The 24,194-nt window shown below is 31.7% G+C and overlaps 1 protein-coding gene across 3 annotated transcripts in view; it reads left to right on the top strand.

The window, feature by feature from the left end:
* The window catches only part of LOC124369079 (RYamide neuropeptides-like), a 142,598-nt gene that overhangs the window by 115,629 nt on the left and 2,775 nt on the right, over positions 1-24,194 (top strand). For 2 of the 3 annotated variants that reach the window (XM_046826796.1, XM_046826797.1), the window contains 3 exons: positions 12,805-12,940; positions 14,958-15,107; positions 22,279-22,363. In XM_046826796.1, the coding sequence (XP_046682752.1) occupies positions 12,805-12,940; positions 14,958-15,107; positions 22,279-22,363 (371 nt within the window). The remainder of the gene's footprint in view (positions 1-12,804; positions 12,941-14,957; positions 15,108-22,278; positions 22,364-24,194) is intronic. The other variant, XM_046826798.1, reaches the window with a different exon arrangement.

The following is a 24,194-nucleotide window of genomic DNA, read 5'->3' as shown; positions in this document are numbered from 1 at the left end:
CATAGCAATACAAGACTGACTCACGTGATTCCTTGGAACTCAGAATAGATTTGTGAAAAAATAGGGCCCAAGGCGTTTGTCTACTTCCCCATCCCTTCCACTCATTCCTTTCTTTTGAATGTTTTACAGTAGACAAGCCTCGGCACTCAGCTGTGCCGTTAGGCTGTGCCGTTAGGCTGTGCAGTAATGAAATTTAAATTTTCTGCTCAATCTCCACTAACCTGCAGTGTATGTGCAGTTGTAGTGGAGCATCTTTGTTGTTGTGGTACATTTGTAAATTGTGCCTTGTGTTTCCTCTGTCTCTGTGTTGCGTCTCAGGTAAATTTTTATTTTATTATCATACAAACTTATGTTGCCTACGAAATAATAACAGACTTCAAATTAACGAATTCATTTCCATGTATCATTTGTTAAATTACTTTGTGTTATGGTTTGACAACAGAAGAGAGCATATATCAGTCTTTAAAGTATAAAAGTTAAAATTCATGTAAAATATAACCTAAACAATGGTAAATATCCGTTATCCTTTCCAATAAATATCATCTTGTCTATCCTAATGTATGTCATGTTACCTCACTCAAATAAATAAACAGGAATAGCCAAATATTTGTTTTATTAATTATCTTTTAGGGTTCGTTTAATACTGCGGCAAACCTTAAATGTCATAAAATCACAGTTTAATTTCTATCGCATAAAGAAACCCAGTTATCCTGATAATAATTATAAATTGATTGTCTTAATGTTAAAACAAAGTAAGAAACTAGATTATGGGGATTTCTGTAAATATGGGGATTATGGGAATGAAATTGGTTTAATTCTAAAATGTTTTACACCTAATTAATTAACAAAGATTTATCAAATTCCATATTTCGTTAACATTTTCACTGTAATACTATAATTATACATTCGTTGCTAAACACAAATATAATTATAATAGTATAACATATAATGTTGATGATAACCCTGTGGATAAAATATTTATTTTATAATATTTTATTTTAAGCGTTAATATCTGTTACAGAATATGTATAAACTAAGAAAATTATCAAAATCTTCTACCAGAAAAATAGAATACCACATAAAATACGCATACGTTTTATATAGTTATTAACAGTAACAAAATACCATGGACCTATTCAATAGTATATTCGGAACGTAATACGTAGTAAACCTGTTGATTATTATTATTGTTTTTTTTTTTTTTTTTTTTATTATAAAACACTTCCTATCTGAAACAGTGCGGTACACTTTCCGTACAATATAATAATATTGACAACAGGGCGAAGTGTTGTGCTAAAAATTTTCACATTCAAAAGATCCTTTAATATCTAACAGGTACAACAGAAGTCACATCAATTGTCAACCATGTATCAATGTTCATTCGATTCCAATACAAATTTCCCAAGTGTGGCATACAAACGGCTCTCTTCATAATTTTTAAAAAGTTTTTTGAAAATTTAACTAAAATGGCAGCTGTTAAAAATTGAATAAAGGACATACTATATGGGTTCAACGCATGATTGGATATTTTGTACATAAACTTAACTTATATTCTTTTATATCGGCATACAGTTTTAATTTTAAACGTATATATTCACGTGTAAAACAATATGCCTACTCACATATGTTTTTGTTATCTAATAATCACGAAACAAATTTTTTTTAATTTTTTAAATAGTATTTAATAATAAAGATCTTACGATTTTGCATAACTTTTTATATAAACCTTAGCATCGGAAAATTGCTACAAAAGAAACATATAGAATTCTTGCTAGAAATAGAAAAGATGCACAGCTACCTGCAATATTCTAATAGCCAATGACGTATATGAAGTGCTTTTTGTTGTTTCTGTCACATTTAACAAGTGACTAAATTTTGTTATTTTGCACAAAGACTCTTATATTGAAATAGATATACCTCTGCTCTCTCCCGTGCAGATGCTCAATATGATAACATTAAGATATTTGCTTGTATATAAATTTCAGATTTAGAAAAAAAGTGCAGGTGGAAAACGTTCCAAACACAGACGAACGAAATAAATTTGTTTTCTTTAAAATCTTGCTGAGATAAAATATATTAATTATAAATTGTATTGTTATATTTTACTGAAAAGAATCCATTATAAATACAATTTTAAAATCTAGAGGCACTGTCTGGAAACAACAAAAGTACGTCATTGTTTTTCCTTTAGAAATTCATATCGATTACCTTATTTGTTTATATTCGTTTTGCTCGTTCTGAAATCCAACCGGCCCACAATGCCTACACGTCCCTTCAGCTTTCGGTGGTGCTATTACATTTTTATGATTAGAATAGTTTTATGTTTAAACTAAAGTTTATTCAAAACACCGTAAAATACTTTTTCTTAATACAGGCAAAATATAAACAAAATGTATTGTTATTCAACGAAATGTTACAGGCACATGAAGCAGATTTAGGTAATTTCTTGTAATTTGGCTCAAAGAAAAACTGATGAAGATAATAAATTAATATTTTACAGTATGCATATGAAACATAGGTTTAGGGATTGAGATGTTTTATTTAATATATAACAAATGTAATTTGCATAACAAAATTTCTATTAAACCCCATGTCCATTTTGTTAAAAAAATTAAATTTCTTTCAATACAAATCAAGAAAAATATGTCAATCCCTCACAACTTATGTACAAATAATAAAACATTAATTCAGTATTTATCTTTTACTATTTCATTTTACCTGGTTTAGAATACATAGTGGATTGATCAAACAATTTTTTTACTTCTCTTTTTACTTTATCTCTTTTTTTATCTTAATGTTTTATGTCTGTTGTACACAGAAACTATCACAGCCGAAAATCGTTGCACTTCTGTAGCAGCCTGTCGACACACCCAGTATGTAAATCAATGGTAGTTATTTTAATAAATTCCCATACTCTTAACTATTCCAAAAGCACGTTTTATGTCAATTTTATATTTCAACTTAATATTATGGTCAAAATTGGCATTGTATGATATTTTATTTATATCAAAATTTTAACTCCCTCCGATTACCTTCCTTACTCACAATTACTATCTTTAAGAAAAGACCATTCTTTCCTCTTGATTAATGAATCAGGTACATTTAATATTTTTCTATCGTATTAAATTAAGTACTAGTACGTGCAGGAATACCATAAGTTCCATCGGATTTATCAGTTTGTATTGCAGTTGTACTCAATAATGTACTAAAGATGTACTCAATGAATTTCTTATGGTATCTCTTAGACAATTAAAACCACTAAAGATGCAAAAAATAAAAAGTTTAAATGTTTTATGTGGTTTATGCTAACATCATTTAAAAATGTTAATGTTACCTTACTTGTCTTCTATTTATCTTGTTCGTCTAATTAAAATGTTAAAACTAATGTATTACTTTACTTTAAGTAAGACGTCGGAACTTCACATAAATGAACGCAGGGTAGATCGTATTTTCAACCTATGTAGCCTATTCGCTCATTAGATTAGTTGACTATTCAACCAAGAGCTCGCGCATCCCCTCGGGACCAAAACACTCCTCAAGACTTTTCAACAAGTACTTTTCCGAAATTTAGTTTATCACTTTTTCATTTAACTTTCTTTTTTCTTATGAACTGTAATAAAAGATTGTATAATATTAACATTCTAAAATATTCATACAAACTTCTGGAATTTTGCGGTCATATTTTAACACCTCCTACTTTGATCGTGTTTCATTATTTGAAGACATGCAATTTAAAACCTACGTGGAGTATAACATGTATGATTTGTCCCGAAAATATGTCCCGAATATGAATATTCTTCAGGCTATTCACACACTTTAAACATTTGTTACAGAGAACCATGATTTATCCAATGACTAATATTTCTTCCAGGTGAAAAAATTGTACAGGAAAACTTGTTGACCAAACATATGTTTACGTGTTCACACACGTAATTACATTTTAAGCAGTATTACGCTGTTATTAGAGAGAAACCCCTTGTAAAAATGCTGAACTGCAATCCGTTGACAACTTCAAATTATTTAAAGAAAAATAAATTGTGAAACATTTCCTATTGCGTATTGTAAGAATAAGAGGCAAATTATATAATTCATCTTTTAAATATTATTTTACATAATTTGTAATACAAATAACAGTACAGTATAGCATCATTTACTTCAAAGTCTCCTAACAGGTATGTAATTAACTGTCATCAACTGTTCACGGCGGTTATCAAGAGATCACCGAATCAAGCAACTTTGAGCGTGGCTACTGCTTGGATGGGTGACCGCTGAGCGATCCTGTCCCTTCCTGGGCGCGGCTTACACCTTTACGTGGTTCGGAAGTCACCTTCAAGCCGTTGGTTCACAGTTTGTGTTGGAGAGAGCGTCTTAGCCCTAACTTTGCCTAGTAAAATAAGATAATCTGTACTTTAATTTTACTTTTGTATCCGCACGATATGGGACGTTGAACTTTAAGTTTGGGTTTATAGAAAGCGTAGGATCATGCTCAGAGACTGCATGTCTTTTCAGTACTGTCCTGATACTTATTTTGCTTCTTATGAATCCAGCTGTTTTGAAGATATGCTCCTTGAAGATATGTCTCATGAAAACAAAATTAAACTCTAAACTAATTTGTGTATTTCATTATGATTTCTTTAAAGTCATGCAAGATGGCACATGTTTGTTTTTGGGTTATCGAGTAGTATGTGTAATAAAAAGGTTAAACTGACCTGACTTCGTAAAAATGGTCACTAATTTTATAAAATGTATTACGGTGGTTACGGCGTCACGACGTCATTGTCAAATATACAACACTTAAACATCAATAAAACTGTCACGAATTTATAATATATTATTTAAAAAGTTAAATTTAAAAATATTGACATAAACATTTAAAAATTATCCGATGCCGCCCGATGGATCTACGATGCATTACATAACGCTTTATTGGTATTTTAGTATTTTAAAACCACGATACGACCAATTCAACTTTACGAATGTTATTATTATTTCAAGTTGATATAGTTCATCACATTCGCTTAATGCGGGTTGTATTTAGATTTTGACAAAATACTCGGTAATTTAAAACCTTTTCATGAAACACAGTTTTTGAAGTTAAAAAGAAATAAATAGTTGGTGCACTTTCGAAACTAATTAAAAACAAGTTAATTTAATGATGACAACTCCATTATTTGTTTTTGAACACAAAATCGTCAACATTTAGATTACTCCGATGGATAAAACCAAAGTTGCTCTAGATTGATTAATTACCATATGTAAATGTTTACTTCAGTAATTTATATTTCCTGGCACGCTTTTGTTCCTTACATGTACTATGAATGCTATTGTGAATATCTTTAAACAAGGGATTCACAAAAATTTTCAGACTGCATAGAAAAATAAAAAAATTTAATTTTAAAATTACGCTGCTCTGTTTCTAACTATTTTATTCAAGTCAAGAAGCTTAGAAAACGCTCTAATTTCACTTAGTTCTAAAAGGGCCTTTATGATTGCTTCCAAAGTGACAGGATTTTCAGGATGAGGAGAGTTACTAGTAGGGGCCGTCTTCCGTGGAGATTCCATGAGGAGGTGTCACTTTGGAAGAAGGGGAGGCTCTGTACCAGTCTCTTTCAGTCAAAGTGAGCAGATAAAAGTACTCCCGTTTAAGATCTCACTTTAACGGGATATCGAATGTTTCACATAAGAGAAGGTGGTGATAATGTTTCACGTAAGAGGGAGTGGTATGAGAATGTTTCAGATAAGACGAGGTGTTATGAGAATGCTTCACATAAGAGGAGATGGTATGAGAATGTTTCACTTACTAAAAGGTGGTATGAGAATGTTTCACATAAGAGGAGTTGATAGAATGTTTTACGTAAGGGAATTTGGATGAAAATACTTGACATAAGAGGAAGTAGTTTGAGAATATGAGTAAACAAGACGAAATATTTGAGTGAGTGCAAGATGAAAGACTGAGTGAGATTTTAGTCTCCAGTCAGTGAAAATAAGACGATTAAATTTAAAGTTTATAAATTACGTTTACAAATGCAAATTTCAATTATTTCATCCAAATTTCAATTGTTATGAAATAGATTAATTACATCCCCGATATCTCCAAAGGCTAAAACTACATAATCGAGGGATATTGTGCCAGTAACTTACAGTAAATTGGCTAAATAACGCCCCCTGGGTTGTGGTTCCAGGACTTGGACATGTCCTGATGCCGGCAATATGTCCACCTCCAGGCTCCTTTCTATAACAATATGCCTATTGTTATAGAACCTATTGAGTATTAAGTTTTAGTATTTAAGTTGTTTTTAGTGTTATTATGTAGTTTACAAAGGATATCGCATACTATAATATATACTTGTAGGAGTCCTAATTATAAAGTACTAAGGTTTTGCAATGTATACATCTACTCTTAGTATTTACTTCGCCTTAATATTGAAAGGCATTTTACAGAATTTCATTTTTGCCGGTCATTTTTTCAAACTCAACAATTTTTGAAAACCATTGACTTTAATTACTTGTTTTGTAAAATGCTAATTTATAAAGTATTAAAATTTACAACCCAGGCAGAGCAACGATTTTAAGAACAGGCATTATTCTATAAAGGATTCGTGGTACCACCTAACTCAATCTGTAACTTCAAACCAACAGCAATTCGTGCAGAAGTTACTCAACTACAAGATGCATAAACTTTTCAAAAATCTAAGTTAATAAAAAAGTTGTATATATAAGAATAAGCTAATTCATATTTCTGATCATGTGAACGATTTCTTTTTAAAAATTTTGTTCTGACTTTAAAATTAACATGCGTTGATTATTAAAGATACGCACATTGTATATTAAAGATACTCAAACCATTAAATCTAACTATAATCAAACTATTAGTACTATGGTAGTACAAGAACAGGAATTGTATAGGAAATAACCGTATTGCGTGTTACTTCTAGAAATGTCCACTACAGACTAGACTAGTTCGAGTTAATGGAGATCTAGGGCGTTTGTGGAGGAATAAATAAAGTCACAAAAAAACTAAAACCATAATTTACTTAGGCAAACCTAATAATAAATTAATCAACCCTTATATACCTTTAAGATCACAAGCAAATAACTATTGAATTCTCTGCTTTCTTAGACGATTGTTAAATTTAAAATTCTGTAAATAAAAATTTAACTTTTGATCCACATAAAATTATAATATGTATTGGATTGCCTAGGGGTTTTTACAATATTACGATGTATACTACGCTTTCCATCAATGAAGGTTGTCTATCTCTAAATTATATTTCCCATTTAAATCATCAAAAACGCACATAGAAACATTATTTACTAATTATCACAGATTAAATTCAAGATACTTTACCATTCTTGAATAGTTTAACAATTTATCTCGCATCCGATTTTCGGTATGGGACACCATGTTGAATGTTGGACGTATAAATATGTCTGAAAAGTTAAAAATACTTGTATTTTAGATAACAATAGGTAATGTAAATCTGCATTGATTTTAAAAAGGCTGATATGGGGAGTATGTACAATATTTTTATAGGTACTATGCAGTAACGATGCCCAAAAACTTTTTCCAAATGTTTTTTATTTGCGCCCTTTTTTCTTGATCTCTTTAGTTTTTATTAGGTGCCAAAATTATATTAATAGAAGCAGGAATATTGATTTTCTAACAACTTTTAAATAAGTATGTTAGCGATTTTTGCCCTACAATGGGAACTGAAATTTGGTGCAAGTACCGAAAAGCCGTTGCAAATAATGAAAAATATAATTATTGTAAACATACATATTTTCCTCAAATTTTAATGTCTAAAATGTAGCCAATATTTATATTTATTTCTATTTGTGTCTGAATAATAATTGACTTCTCAAAAAATGCTTACACGGTGGCGCTCAAAACCAAATTAAGGTAGTAAATAATATCATTTTGTCACGAATCCCAAAGCTCAATTTTCTTTTGAAAGAAACTGTAGAATTTGGAGTCCATGAGGCTATTGCTTCTTTCAGTAGTCGGAATAGTGAAATTTCGGATTTTGAATGGCTTAGGTATAAATCCACGTCTATGAAAATCCGGTTAGGCGTATAAAAAGTATATTAAGATGGATAAAATTCGATTTAAAGAGGCCAAAAAATCAATTATGGAAATCCAAAAAAGTGCGGTCAAGAACGAAATCTGGCAAAAAAAGGTTCAATAATGTATATCTAGAGCCAGTGGACTTAGATCATTCTTTGTATGGATCAGGGATGATCTAAGTTAAAATAAATATGTTATATTACATTTGTTTAGTTTTATTTATTATTTATTTAAAAAATATGTTTTTGTAGGTAAATGTACTTTTTTCTTAAGAACCAAAAAATATAATTGAATTATTTTTGTTTTGTTTTGTTCCTCTTTCTAAACTGGAAATTTAGCGAGGTGTTTTTCAAAATATGCCTCTCTAATTTTCTATACTAAATCCTAAACAATTATTTCACTTAAACGTTGTCACATTTACAAAACACCACAAATATGCGGTATATTACTCTTTTAAACCCACTCGTTGAAAATTCACAAAATTTATTATATTTAAAATCTCAATTATTTTTGTAGGAAAATGTACATGAATATGCCGAAATTAACATGATAAAGATAGGATAATTATAGTCCCCTGAACGAGTGCTTAAACAAACTCTTCCAATAAAATATGTAAATGTCACGAATGTTAGCGGAGCGTTTTACTTTCTAGTATGCGAATATGTAGTATAAGAGAAAGTATTATGACGGTGTAAGAAATCGACAATAATGAAAATACTCATATTTCTATACCCTGAAAAATAAATGGACCCGTCAAAATATTGTGTGCCTTGGTGTTTATAGTCCGTCGTCAACATATGTTTATAGTCAGTCACTGAAAAAAACTATATAGATGGTCCGACGTTGACGAAAGAAGTAACTTTTAGAATGTCCAGAGCATTTTTAACTGGTTTATTTTCGTATTTTCTATATAGTAGCCTACTAGTAAATATTTTATTTCTTATTTTAGAGAAGCAAACTTTTCTCAGACCCTTTACATATAATTTTCATTGTCATCTGTACATATTCCTGTACTTTAAGTACCAGTTGAACTACTGCATACTAAACGTCTAAAAAGGAGGAAATGTTCATTATGATTGATGGTTAAAACCTGAATCAGTCACGAAACCACAACGAACAAATATCATAATGGCATGCGAATGCGTATTATGCGTGCCTTTAATATACGACCTAATTCCAAATCAACGATTTAAAGTAAGAGAGAAAATTATACCTTAAGTACGAACTACAGAACTTCCGCCCCTCCCCGATGGCAATGATAGAAAAACATCATTCCAGACAGTGCCTATGGCGTAGCATGATAAATGTTAGAGAGTCTGATAACAAATATATGACAGACCAATCAAATATTAGAATATATGCAAACTTCTATAGGTTCTATAACTAAAAGTTCTATAACAGTTGAAGTGTTTTAAGGTGGGCTGACAATAAAGACCTGTGGTTTTTTTATGTGGTTTATAGTTGCACATAAAATCCAACTGTGTCAGAAAGGAAATTTTACATCGAGTTGGATTTTAAACAATCTCTATGAGCACTAGCCGTGAACAACAGCCTGAAGCGGCATCATATAAAGTGCGACATTGCCTGTTATGCTTGATCAACCAGGACTTGATTTTTTCCTCTTAGTGGGTCGTTTGAAAGCTACGAGTATAAGTGCCAATTAATATACTTTCTACACTGGTGTGTGTACATTTTGATATTGCTTATCATATTATTATCCCAAATTTCCATTTCCTACCAAAGTTATCAGAGGGGTTTCGAACCGCAAATTTCTTTATCACAGAATGATAGCTTAGATTTTGTACAACTTATGAATGTGTAATTGATTCTGACAATGAGCATTTTTCAAGTTTTATATGTTTGAGTTCAAGTCTGTTTGAAAACTTTATTTTTAAGTTCTACTACTGTCAGTAAATTAAATAAATTCTTATTTTCAGTGAAATAAAGTAATTTAACAGTTTTTATCAATAATCTAATTAATAGAATTTAAAGATAATCTATGTATCCTCACTGGATGTTTATGTAAATCATCGGTACAATTAACATTTATAATGCTCGAAAAAATTATTTTAATTAACTGTGTGTTTTAAGAAACTTTTTAGTTGTTTTGAATAATTATTTTATTTCAGTGATTGTAAATAAGTTTCAAATAAGAAAAATTATTATGCTACAGATGAAAATTTCAAGCAGTCATAAAAACACTGGTAATTTACAGGGTGTACCCTTTTAGCCATAAAAGTGGTATCCTTAAATTTACAAATATGGGGCTTTAAAGATTTTTAGTTTATATGCCCAGGAAAGTTTAGTGCATGATAAAGTTAAGTTATTATGCTATTTTTTAGTACTTGGAAAGGGTTTTCTTTAAAAACAATAACTCTTGACGCAGAATAAATATGCATTTGCAAAGTACGACTATTTGAAAGATTAGGAAGGCAAGGCTCGTTCATACTTTTACTCCAAACATCCTGAAACTTCCAGACCATCCACGAAATGACTCTCCTCTGCACAGCCTCAACTGTTGCAACCATGTGGGATAGTCTGGGATAAATAAATAAAATCACGTTAAAATACTCACGGCCACTTTGTGATTTACATAATAATACCCACATTCTTCCTGTATTTGAAGTACTACTGTTTACGTTTTTTTACAAGATCAAATTGTCATTAAAACATATAAGGCCTGTAAATACTGTATACTTGTTCTTGATCCTACTGTTGCAAAATAGAAAACAGACAGAAATAGACTGTATTTGTTTTTTTATCACTAAAATTGAGATACAAAAATTAAAATAATATAAACTTACAATATATTTTTAACGCAAGTTAGGTAAACACAAGTCTAACAAGGTAACAGCAGTGAATAAATCGAAATTGGCTTCGTAGTGTACCTTAATAAATACGTATAATGTAAGGAATTTCTTTATTTTAACAAAACTATGACGAGTTTTAAGTACTCTAGATAGCTTCAAATAACAAATAAACTAATTCAATCGTACTAATGCTTGTGTTATAGAAACTAATGGTTGGATATTAACCCATCAATAGTTATGATATTTATATGAAATATATATATATATATATATATATATATATATATATATATATATATATATATAATTTTAACCAGATCGAAATTTTGATACTAGGCAAACCTTGTTGTTTAGGTTATATATATATATATATAGATATATTTTATATCGACGACGTTTAATAAATGTATAAAAAAACGTGATAAAACTTAAAGCAAAACTGTTGATATAACAATGTATATTTAAATTAAACCATTGATATTTAGTCACAAATCCTGAACAGTTTATGACCCCATTAAGGAGTGATAAGGAAACAGAAGTAGATAAGTAGCGCAAACACTATCATTTTATACTCCTGAACGTGCCTCGTTGACGTTTACAACACTTACCAAGCAAGGCTCGTGCTTCATTTCAATGACAGGCAATAGAGCACTTTAATGTGAAGTATGTACTATTACTACTACGATAGATTTGGATTATTCAAATTTAATACATAAAATCTGCCAAAGGCGAGTTCAATGTGTTTTATTTTACTAAACCGCGTATGGAAACGTAGTTATTATTATTTTTAAATATAAACTATTCTAGACTTTCAAAGTAAATTTTGTCCTTATAGTGTTTGTTTGTACAAGTAAAATTAAAAACACAACCCCATACATTTTAAATTGAAAGTAGTATTTTTATTTGCACATTGTGCGTTGGTAACGAGGTTTTCAAAATAGTAATTGCCTCTTATTATAGGCAATAAAGTTGTTAGTTTTAGCTCTTAACGTTTTTAAATTAGTAAATTGTACGGAGTGCAATACTGTACAGTGTAAATAAAATCTGATCAAGGCCGGGAGAAGATAGCTTATTTCCTTCACTTTTTTCATTTTTTAAAATTGATAAATATGACTAAACTGTTTATTGGAGTATACAGTCAGGACCAAAAGATAAATAAGCTAAGTATAAGAAAGGATATAATGGCCAAAACCTCTTATGGTAATGAAGAACTAGTGTGGTGTGTGTGTGTGTGTGTGTGTGTGTGTGTGTGTGTGTGTGTGTGTGTGTGTGTGTGTGTGTGTGTGTGTGTGTGTGTGTGTGTGTGTGTGTGTGTGTGTGTGTGTGTGTGTGTGTGTGTGTGTGTGTGTGTGTGTGTGTGTTCATTGAAAAGTAGAAAGGAATAAATAACATATAATGGAATTACGATGTTATTTTTAGTTAATTATGAATTAACAAACCACATTTACCATTTGACTTGAACGACACTGACATCAGTAATATTTATTAACTGGTTAATCTTTAGATTTTAATAAATGTATTGTGTTTCGTGCTTCAATATTCAGACTGATATTACATTACCCTATCTGAAACATACAGTGGAATATTTCTAGTATTCACCAATCATATACAGGTCTAATCTTAAGACCTGTGAAGTTTTCAAATTCCCTGGCAATATTTGGAATGCACATTTTTTTTTTTTTAAGAACAATCAAACGTCATAAAGAACACAGACTAAAGAACAAAAAATCTTTTTTTATACGAAAGTGTACCAATCCCCGCATAGAACCCGTGGTCCTGATTGAATCGTGTTTCCAATTCTACATCACAAGTGTAGTTGAGTTTAACCGGTTTTTACAATGCATATTGAATATACATTTCAACTTTCTCCTTTCAGATATCCCTGAAGTTCAGAAGATGCAATAATCAGAGGTTGTGTGTATGTTACAGATGGTGGCCAACAGATGCGCTGTGTGCCTGATCTGTCTTGCGTCACTTGTCGCCATGTCTGCACAAGACTTGTACACAAACCAAAAGAGAGACGAAGTAATGCAAGAAACTTATTTACCAGATCATCAGTTTTCAAGTAAGTACAAATTGCGTTTAGAATATGACGTTAACAGAATTTCTCATTTACAGTATCTTGTGTTTGTATCTTTTTTTAGGCACGCTGAGAAAGCACAGAATCCATTAGCTAGTTCTAGTGATCATTAGAAAACTAGTGTTTTGAAAGAGAATGGTGAGGAAAACGAACTATAAAACCGCAATCCACCTATTTTTGCAAATCAATGAAGCACGTTGATCTAACAAACAATTATTTAGTTCTCGTAATTATAGTGCAGAAATTCGTGACCTCGGATAATTTCAATCATTATCATCTTATTTATCTGAAAACAGTTCATTTTTAATTTGTAACTTCTAATCTTATTGATATACTTAACAACCTGCATTGGTGACCCATATTACTTAAAGTGATTTCCTCACGAACAATGTTTTAAAATGTTAAAAATGAATCTATTCTGTTTAATATTGACAACATAAATACCGTTCAACCGTCACATTATATCTTACTTATCTCAGCTACATGCCAGCACCTCAGTCTTAACGTGTAGAGACAAAGATCATGCTCTCAAGAAAGTCTGTAAGAATGGTGAAGATAGCTTTTGGCAACACGAGTATGGTGAGGATGGTAAGGCGATATTCCACTACTTATTGCCTTATTCTACTTATTCCACTACAATCCATACTCGGATTGTGAGACCTCTCCCTCCACTTCTCCTCCATTCTATGCCTTTAACAGCCAACTATAAATTCGTGTAACCCTTGTAATACATGATTGAATTGATATTAGTAAGGTTCCAACAATGAGAGCGCCTTCTTAGAGAAGCGCCCCGATTCCCTTTAATTATAAAAATTAATTAAGCCTCTGACATACTATATGTATGAGTAGCACTTTTTCACAAATTCACATATATTATCTTCATTTTTAACCATTATTAGTATCACACACCATAACTGGCTCCATAAACAATGATTAATTTACTTATGACCATAACTGTCCTGGTTACCGGGTAAGGGATTAATGGAAACTGAGAAGATGCTGTGAAAAATTTAGTGTGAGTCGAACTCAAACTCACGCTTGGGTACTAATTTTATAAATGTCTCTTACTTTTATTAGAATTATAATTCCTTTATAGCCTGTAAATAATATATATTCTTAATTTTGGTTTCAGTTACTTCTTAAGCAGTTAAATAGATAATTAATACATTTTATTTACTTATTTATTTGTAGATTTATACAAGCACACTCTTGAAGCAATTCAGTAAGAGGTACCAATATAAGGTAATGATTGGGTCGGTTGATGTAGTCGGCTAGAGCTTCCATATACCTTTTTGAGAATACAACTAGGAGCGAAACATTGACGGTGCATAAAATAGAATTTTATAAATCCTGTGGCGAGTGGTATTTGGCTCATGCCTTTTTTATCTAGAGTATTAAAACTAGAACTGCTAAGTGGAAAATCGAGCTCTAATTATCAGTAGAGTACCCAACCCAAGTAGGACATGTGGTATAAACCAGTTTCAACTCAGCCATGAACAACCCACTGCTCAGGATTTGAAGAAATCGAAATTACACTCTAGATTTCTTCAGCTGTAGTTACCCTCTAAAAGAACTTACGAGTATTAATCGCCTACAATCACAAATCCGAGGCCTTTATTCACAATATTGTTCCCATTTCCACCATTTTTTTTATTTATTGTTACATATACAATCAGAATTTTATTTCTCACAAATTATGTTAGCATAGTCTTGTATTATATATACTGTTACTGTTTTCATTTGGACTTGTTATTGATATATTCACAATTGTCACCGTTACATTTGTATTTTTATTATTTTAACATTAATTTTGATATCGATATGTTCCAGAAATGTTTTGTTGTAAATGATTTAAGAACAGAATACGTTTTTAATAGAACTTAAATATACTGACAAAATTTTAATTGATTGATGTCCGATTTTTTTAGTTTTTATAATTCTTTTTTAAACATTGTGGTTTTATAGAAATAAAGGTTGCTGACTGTGTGGTATGGTGTTGCAGACCGAGACGCGAGGCAGAGCAAGTTCTGGAGTGGCAGTCGGTACGGGCGTGCGGGTCAGGACGTGCCGCAACCGCGACTAGAGGTCGAGCCTCGGGGCGACCGCTTCTTCATGGGTAGTCGCTACGGCAAGCGGAGCGGCGCTTGGTCTGGTTAGACATCCTCTATATCCTGACTCTCCTCATTTCCACATTAGATTCTCAGTTTCTCTCACATTAGTAACCCTATAAGTAGTAGCTGAGAGCTCCTTTTATTTTATGAGAATACAATCTAGTCTTGCCTGAAATCAATAGAGGAATCCTCCTTAAGAAAAATATTGCTGGTGTTGCTTTAACTTTGATAGGGGTCGAAATGGCAGGTTAGAAAAGGGTTAAAAATACAAATGATAATTTTTCACAAGTATTTTCTAGCATGACACACACATTACCAATTATTGAAGTAATATTTTCTCTCTTATTCGTTGACACCTATATTTTACGTGTATAACGATTGGTTTTAAGTGCGATAAACAAAAAAGGTATGACATAAAAAATGTCTTATTTAGTATTATTTACCGTTTTCCTACCCTCCCATTTCGACCCCTCACTACTACTATTCCAGTTAAAGATCTATTTCATTAGAGAAAATTCATCTACTAATTTTACGATAAACTAGGTGGTGTTTTATATAATTCAATTTGGCTCGCTTCCCAAATTATAACGTGTGACCCAAAAATACCAATCCCTCACTATAACTATTAACATGTTAAGAATTTTCAAATCTTCTTTGAAAATATAGTATAGCGTCATCTGAGGACGATTTTAATGGTTTACAAAATTAGCCCCTCACCACGAAATTGGTGGGGAGGAGAGTTAATGTTAAATGAAATGGCCCATCAACCAATACCTGAAATTGAGACTAAATTAACAGTACCAAGAAAGATTATTTCTAACCTCTCTACCCCAACTGGATAACGTATAAATCAAAGCAAAATTATAAATTCGGTTTAACGCTATGTTGGTCTTTTTTCTTTAGCAAGAACTTCAAAATGAGGTGTCACACGATAGAGGGCGTGTCAACCTTAAACTGACCCCATTAAATACGTCTTTACAAACACCCATTTTTGAGAAGTGGTGACCGTTTTTAAAGTAACCCATCATATGACTTACACTTCATTTCTTAATAAATGAAGATTGGTGAAAATTATAGGCCTCTAAATAAACTCTGTCCAATATAGCGTCCAATTGAAGTTAAAAATGTACCTTTGTTCAAATGGTATCCATTTTGGATTGAGCAGTCCAAAAGTTGTCTTTTTATGTTCTTGGTTTTGTCCAATCAAACTCTTCAATTTTAATTATTACCGCAAACATAATCCGGTTCAACAATTTTGAGTTACCCCCAGACAGCATTTTTGTGGAGATAGTTTACAAATCCATCTAAAGATTATCTAAAGCGTCCTCATGTGATTTTATTCCCATGTTCAAATAGTTTTTAAATGCTCAACCACAGACAAGTAATAAAAACTCGTCCGTGTGGTTAATTGTTCAAAAATTAAAATGGGAGAGCTGGGACTTTTGTGACACTCGGTATAGAGCTCTTGCTTACCTTTCCTACACGTATCATTCAGTCCTCTCTATAAGTAACCGAAGCCTTAGTATTATTGATATTAATTACTACTAGTTAATAAGTTGAAATGAAATATATCTCTATTAAGGAGGGGGAGTTAAAATTATCAAGTCCTTTCTACCACTCAACCTTACTCGTTCTATAGTTAATGTTGTATTCTTACGTAGAAAGTTAAAATAAAACCTATTCTCATGTTATTGTCATATCCTATAACTTATTTGTAGCAATTGTAACTCTCTAAAGACTTCAATTTTGGGAAATTCCTTTTAAGTTTTGAATTTGTAGCAATTACAATCTTATATACCATAACCACCATTGATATTTTGCAGATATTTAAACCTAAACGAATTATTTTGATATTTTTTATCTCATTCTAACCTTCCACACTTGTCCAAATTGGGAAAAAAGTAAAAATTCATTACTTATAAGCAAAATTCTATCCAGTACTATTTACACAGGATTGTTGAGATACTACTTCAGTTTTTACCCAAGGGGACAAATTAGGCTGTTACAAAATCCCCCTCTAAACGAATCCCTCCAACGCAGACGGTTTTGTACACTGCATTAAAAACGTACTGTAGCGGTATTATGTTGCTGGCAATGTAAAAAAACACCTTGCTCATGTGTACTCATAATAAATTAGTTTTATTTTGCAAAGCAAAACACCACTCACATACACAAACTTGTACTTTTTTCAGATACGGTAAAAATCAAAACTTTGAACATGGGTGAGTCTGGACTGAAAACAACAGAAAGTATTAAACCTAGCCATACAAGCATTAAATAATTAAGCACTGTATAATGGTGAAAATTCCTAACTGGAAAATATATAGGGATAAAACTTGGTGCTTGGTGCTTCTACGTGTTCAAAATTGTCTTGCATACATTAATTGATTTTGAAGTATTTAAGATCATTTAAGTTCTGCAATGTTCACAAAAACGGGTTTTTATTATTATGATTATAACACGTATTTCTTAGTAGGCTCATTTACCCCTGAGTTGTATGCAAATCCCAGACTCAGGCTTTACAGGTTTAAAACGTATTAATAGTATATTTTATAACATGCCTGCTAACTTGGTTTATAGTGAAGGTGCATATACTATAGTTTGAACTCTTATAAACTCTTTGAAAACATATATGTTAGAACTAAAAGTGCGCTAATAAGGGGTTTAATCACACGAAGGATTAGTATATTTAATAGGTGGCCATGACTGCTTGATAGTTATGAGTACTGTTCCCAAATAAGCCTAATAGGTTTAGTATTATCAGTGATGTGCCAAAACTACAGCCATCTTCCATAGAACATGACTATGTTTGTATAATAGTTTACAATATTATTGAAGCATTGTTAAAATAGATCTGAGAAACTATGTAGTGCATATCGGATATTGATGAATACTCCTAAATCAGTTGTGTTTTGTCATAGACTGATAATTTAGACTGATCAAAGCATATTAAAAACTATGAATAGAATGCAATTCATATTTTGATGAAAGCCAACATGACGTTAGTATACCCACAAGTATGATCTAGATCCTCTAATCCTAGTAAACATCTGTGAAATGAACAATAAAACCAATGTTACACAATCCGTAGATATATAAGAATAAGATTTACTCCTACATTATAAATAATTAGGTTTATTTAAAATTGTTATGAAAAGTATAATATAATATGAATCCATTAATATACAAACACAAACCAAATGAAGATCTACTATTGTTTTATTGAATCAGTGTGAAAAGAAGCTTCCAATTGCAATACCAACCAATCAGTCTTCCTAGAACACGACCAGCATTAGTCACCCTCCAATGCCTTACTACACTAATGCGTCCTGCACCGCTTTGATCAACGGTCAAGGGTATCACGTGGTTCATCCTACCCAATTAGAAGCAGATTGCGACTTAATGCACTCGATTGTCAGCTCCGCATTTTTCGTCAAAATTCCAAAAACTAATGAAATTTTGTGTTAATTGCTAGTCCTCTAACTATCATAACGAGAGAATGAGATCACAAACTCACTATTCCTAGCTGGAATAAACAATTTAGGGTTATCTGTGAGAAATAACAAGCAGGAGAATAAGGCGGTTCTCACTCTCGTTCTTTAAATAGCTCTTCTGAAATTTATGTTTTATTGTAGTCAAAGTAGATTATTACTCTATGGTAAAAGCTCATATTAAGTACAACGGGCTTGGTCAGCAAAATGTGGTACTGAACCATCCTGACCATAGAACTAAAAATTAAATCGCTCAACCTAAAGGGAACGAAAATGGGCCCCTGAACCACACAGCTAATTCCCATTTACGAGGTTATACCAACGTTTTGATATCTCGCAGATGGCGACGCCACGTCACAACTGCTCCCTCTTCTCAAACACCGCTTACGGGAAAATTTGACGAGCAGTGTAACTTCTGACGTTGTTAATACTGAGAGATCTTCGTGAGGAGTTTATCTCATTTATCTTGTAAATTTAATAGTTTGCAGGATAATTGTTTTTAATGAAGTATTTAAGTTTGTCGAAGTTGAAGTAAATAAGAATTTTTAGTCGTAAAACGAAAAGACTCAAGTGATAAAAGACAGGATAGTAGGCTAAGTATCGAAATTCGTACTCGAACCGTAGTAGTTAACAGAGGTTACAAAATAATACTAAGACCCGTTCCACGGTCACGTTCATAATGAATAATCCAGGCGCTGGCGACACTCTCTCCAGTGTCTCCGCCGAAACGATGCTGCTGCATGTTACCAAACGAAATCGGAATCGAGCAGTCTGTAGCATTTCCAAACTCGAACGTAACATTTGGAACGTTTTCTTGTTCAGGAAAGTTCGCCAAACTTATATTTCTTGCTATAAAATGCGATATTGCAAATACAAATCATTGGCAACTTGTATTACAACTTTATCTCTGTTAACAGGCTTCGCTGAGGTTGCATGCAAAATTTAATTTTAAATCCATAGCTCATTTCATTCTTGAGATGTCCTTCGGGCAGATAGATGGGCATACAGTCAAACAGCAATTGGCACAACAATTACGATCAGCCAAAATTCATGGTTGGGCACGCATTCTTGTTCTTGTACAGATGTAATTTCATACAACATTTACGAATTAACGAGTGAAATGTTTCTCTGTATATCTCAGCCAAAACTTATGGAGTGACATGCACTATCACTAAATATAGTTTCCCTCATCCTTAACTAAAGCTTCATGCAAAATTTCAAGTCTATTGATCATTTAGTTTTCAAGATATCTTGCGAGAGAAAGACAGAAATGACATTTTTCCAGCCTCTCTTTGCTAAAGCTCAGCTAGCGCTGCACAATTCACTGTCATTTATGTCAGGCACAGAGAAACCAGTGAAATTCACTGAAACTCGGTGTTACTAGAAATAGAAAATAACATCCATTACTATATATAAGCAAATGGATGAAACCTGTTCACATCTTAATTGCTTAGGTGCGTACTCTGTATTTATTCTAATTACAATAAAATCTCAACACTCATCTGCAATAATCTTGAAACAGAATATAATGATACCATTTTTTTTACAGAAAAAAAATCACAGAAATACATTCGATTACGTAGATTTACTGGGCATAATATTTAAAATGGATGGTTAAATTACCTATGCATTGTTTAGTCAATATACAAGTTAATTCTGTTTCATGTTATTTGGCTAACGATCATATGTTTTAATACATTCTTGGTAATAATTCAAAACTTGCTATCATGGAAAATAAAATTATATTTTGACTCCTTTCGTTAACAAAATTAAATTAAAACTATGTATTTTAGTGAGGATTTCACCATGTCAAATAAACGGAGAGAAATGAAAATTTGGAGAGGCATACAGACATAACGATTTACATTGTTAAATTGTAACATATTATATTTAAATAAGGATCAACCGATAAATCATCAATATTATCTTTGGACTGTTTTGTCCTTGTTTTGGTTAGACATTTGTAAGAATACTGACACCCAAGCTCACAGGTAGAGCTCAGGGCTCTATATTGATATATTATATTTGTTACAACACAAAATTTATTACACTTTGTATAGTGTCGAACAGCTCGCTCCGATCACCCATCTCTATTCTTGAATAAGATTGATCGCAATCAACCTCAATTGCTAATCTGAGATTTTTTAAGCCCACAGTTAAAAGAAATTGCTTTATATCATTAAAAGAAAATTTTTTAAAGTAACTAAGCACATATATTCAACGCATTATAGTAACTAATTTTAAGAGTACATTGTACTTATAGCCGTTTTAAGACGATAGAGAAGTTAAATTATAAGACCATTGGTCTCCAAAGTATTTAACTCATGGAATTCAACATTCAATGTTCGGTTGATGATGCCATAAACATGTCAGCAATTAAAAATTTTTTGCGCATTACAACAGACAAACGATTACACCTTTCTTGGCCGATTTGTATGTTTTAGGTTTCAAAATGTTTATAATTAGATTTATCAACTTTTATTAACCTTTAAAAAGTGTGATAATTTTATTAGTTTTTATTGGACTCAGCTATAAAAACGTTAACAATCTGCCATTTTTAATTGTAAAATAACAATATAATATAAATTTTTCCGTTGATTTGAGGCTGCAAAATGAACTATTGTATTAAATGTGAGTTTTGTATCTCATCTGGTTTATGAAATAAAAACTAATAGCTAAAAACATACAGACAGACAAACGAAAAGAGATAGACCATTGGTTACATTTAGTTTTTAGTTCCTCTTCATCTGTGGAACAACAACCTAAAGTGTATGTAAGAGTTCTTCAAGGAATTAAGGACAGTTTTCTCTGGAATGCCTTCAAATCAGGTTCTAGTTGTAACAAAAAATCGTAATATTAATCCAATGCAAATTCCTTGAATTTAATAATGTGCCAGGCTTTGAATTACAGTTTAATCTTATTTCCACTAATCTCTATCATAATAGTATGTTTATAGCAAAAATGGGACATTGACCAGATAATGAAATGTACGAGACTAAAAAATTACACCTATTCTAATATTCCTTACAAATATTGCAATTCAATGCATGGACCATCTCGTCTCACCACGATCGACGAGAAACCAATGTGTAACTGTCTTGTCCCAGTCAGAGTTGAATGGAAAAACAAATGCACATCTATATGAAGAGGAATCAAATGCAAAAATCAAATGAAAGAACACTGGTTACAGGAATTGTGAAAAATTGGTTAATTTAATAATTGTCTTAATATTGCGGCCTTCTTAATGGCAACCGGGCAAACTAATACTCACTCTCACAATGTTACTGTCACTTTTGTTGTGTCAGTTATTTGATTACTGACAAATCAAAGAGTCAAATGCTCTCCGAAAACAATATTTTAGTTTATATTCGAGTGATTGATGAATTCAACGATTTGATTTAGTATTTAGGTTATTACTAAAGTTAGAGGATTTGTATTATTTTTCTCAGATGGTTCGGAGGGAGGGGGCACATCACTCTCAATACACCACTCACTCCATACAAATATATAAATACAAGTATTGAAAACTAAAGGAATTACAGACACTTCACTATATTGACCTAGTGTACTGGTATTGATTAGTTCATTTTACAGGCCATATCATTATATCAATTCAAATATTTCTTCAAATCTAACAGTATAAATGTCATATAAAATATTGTGACTGTCGTATAAATTATATAAGCTCTATCAATATATTGAAAGCCTGTAATTGTTATAGAGATGGCAGACATGTCAGAGCCAGATTCAGTCAACTGTCTCTACACAGGCATAGTGAACCTCTTTCGCTGCACACACCTCAACAGGTAATAGATTGCCATTCACATCATGCTTTCTCAGCTCTCATCTTAGCATTTCTCCTCCCATCACTTCCGGCAAACTTTTCTCACAATCTCTGCCAGTGCAAAACTTTCTTTCTTTATCTTATTATTTATTGGCCACTATATTAAAGTAGTTTTATCGTTCTAGTTAGTCAGTTCCTTAACCGAGGCAAGCCGATGGCCAAGTGGTCTATGGCGTCACACTTTGGGTCTGAGTTAGAGATAGGGCAGGTTCAAGTCCTGTCTGCTACCACTGCACTTTATATCAGTACTTTCCTGAATTAAGGAACCTTTTTAAGGTTAATTTATATATTAAATATTAAATAAAAATGTATAAAAATAAAAAAGTTTATGTCCCTGAATATAGGAGAAAAATATAAAAGTTTATCACTACATAAAAAATTATGGGAATTTGGGCAAAAGTGCAGACAGCCCCAAAGAAAACCGACTAAAGTAAAGGGTGTGAATTTATGACCAGAGAATGACGTACTTAACATAATTTTACTTAAGAAAATTATAGATATATTTTATATACGAATGTTGAAATGTCATTCCATTCTAACATCTATCATACAGTAAAAATGTCTACTGAAGAAATTTTTTTAGTACCATAAATAATCGAACCAATCATTAAAAATGTTTAAGCCTGTGAGCATTAATCCATAAATTAATTCGTCTGCACCACCTTACTAGATACCACATCTAGTACTTCTGTCTCCCGTCATTCATTATTGAAGCTTAATGTTTGAAGTAATGTACACACACTGTTGATTCTAACCAACAAATAAACATTAAAAATGAAATTTATTTTCATTTTATTTCTGTTTTAATAATTTATTTTGTATCTGTTTCAATACATTGCCAGCAACACCAATAGAACGTAATGAGAAAGAAAAAAGGAGAAACAAGATTTTAATACATCAGGAAATATATACAAAGGGCAGTGGTGCTCACAAATTTGACACTCTTTCGGAGGATAAGATAGCTGGACTAATACCAGCAGCATTGCATTTTACTGATCACATTTCATACCAATACCACAGAAAGCCCCATTTCTGTGTTCCCTAAGCTACCGTAAAAACTGGGTTACTTTGCCCCACTTTTACCAGATTTTCTGTTTTGATATTGTACTGGAACATAACAATTGACAAGTACTCAAGTTTGAAGGCTAATTTTTTAATAGTTCAAAACCTTCTCTAAAAGATTGTTATATTAAAAAATACATTTTTTATAGTTGATTTATTAAATTTATTTATTTTTATCTTGGGCCAAAGTAAGACACTGGTTAGGGTAACTTTGTCCCACTTCATATATCCCTATCTCACAATACTGTAAATCATAGTTTGGAGCAATGTAACACCCTGGTTTGGATAAAAAAAGTTCTCTCATGTCATTGTAAATAATCAGACTTTATTTATTTTTATTTTTCACTAGCTTTTCACATGTTTTACAAAAAGCAAAGTAAAAATTGCCTTAAGCTTGACTTAAAAAATGGTTTTAAAAAACATTAAAGGAAAAAGAAAGTGAAAACAATATCAGTCTTAATATAAGTAGGTAACATTAAGTATATGGTATATCATGTAATGTAAGTCTGTTATTTATGGCATATTTACAGAAAAAAGTCCTCTTTTCAGCAATTTTGGAGGATTAATCAGTTGTACAACGTCAGACCATTTATAGAAAAGCAAGTCTTTTTCATTGGGCCACTTCCAATACCTTGGTGTAGGCTGCATACAATCCACAATAGCACCAGTGTCTAGTACACTCCATAACGAGTCCCTGGAAATTGTTTTCCATTCCAGGTAACCACTACAAA

This window comes from Homalodisca vitripennis, chromosome X, assembly GCF_021130785.1.
Source record: "Homalodisca vitripennis isolate AUS2020 chromosome X, UT_GWSS_2.1, whole genome shotgun sequence".
In the NCBI taxonomy this organism is placed as follows: Eukaryota; Metazoa; Arthropoda; class Insecta; order Hemiptera; family Cicadellidae; genus Homalodisca; species Homalodisca vitripennis.
The sequence above is the reverse complement of the archived record's forward strand: the minus strand, read 5'-3'. Positions and strand labels throughout refer to the sequence as shown.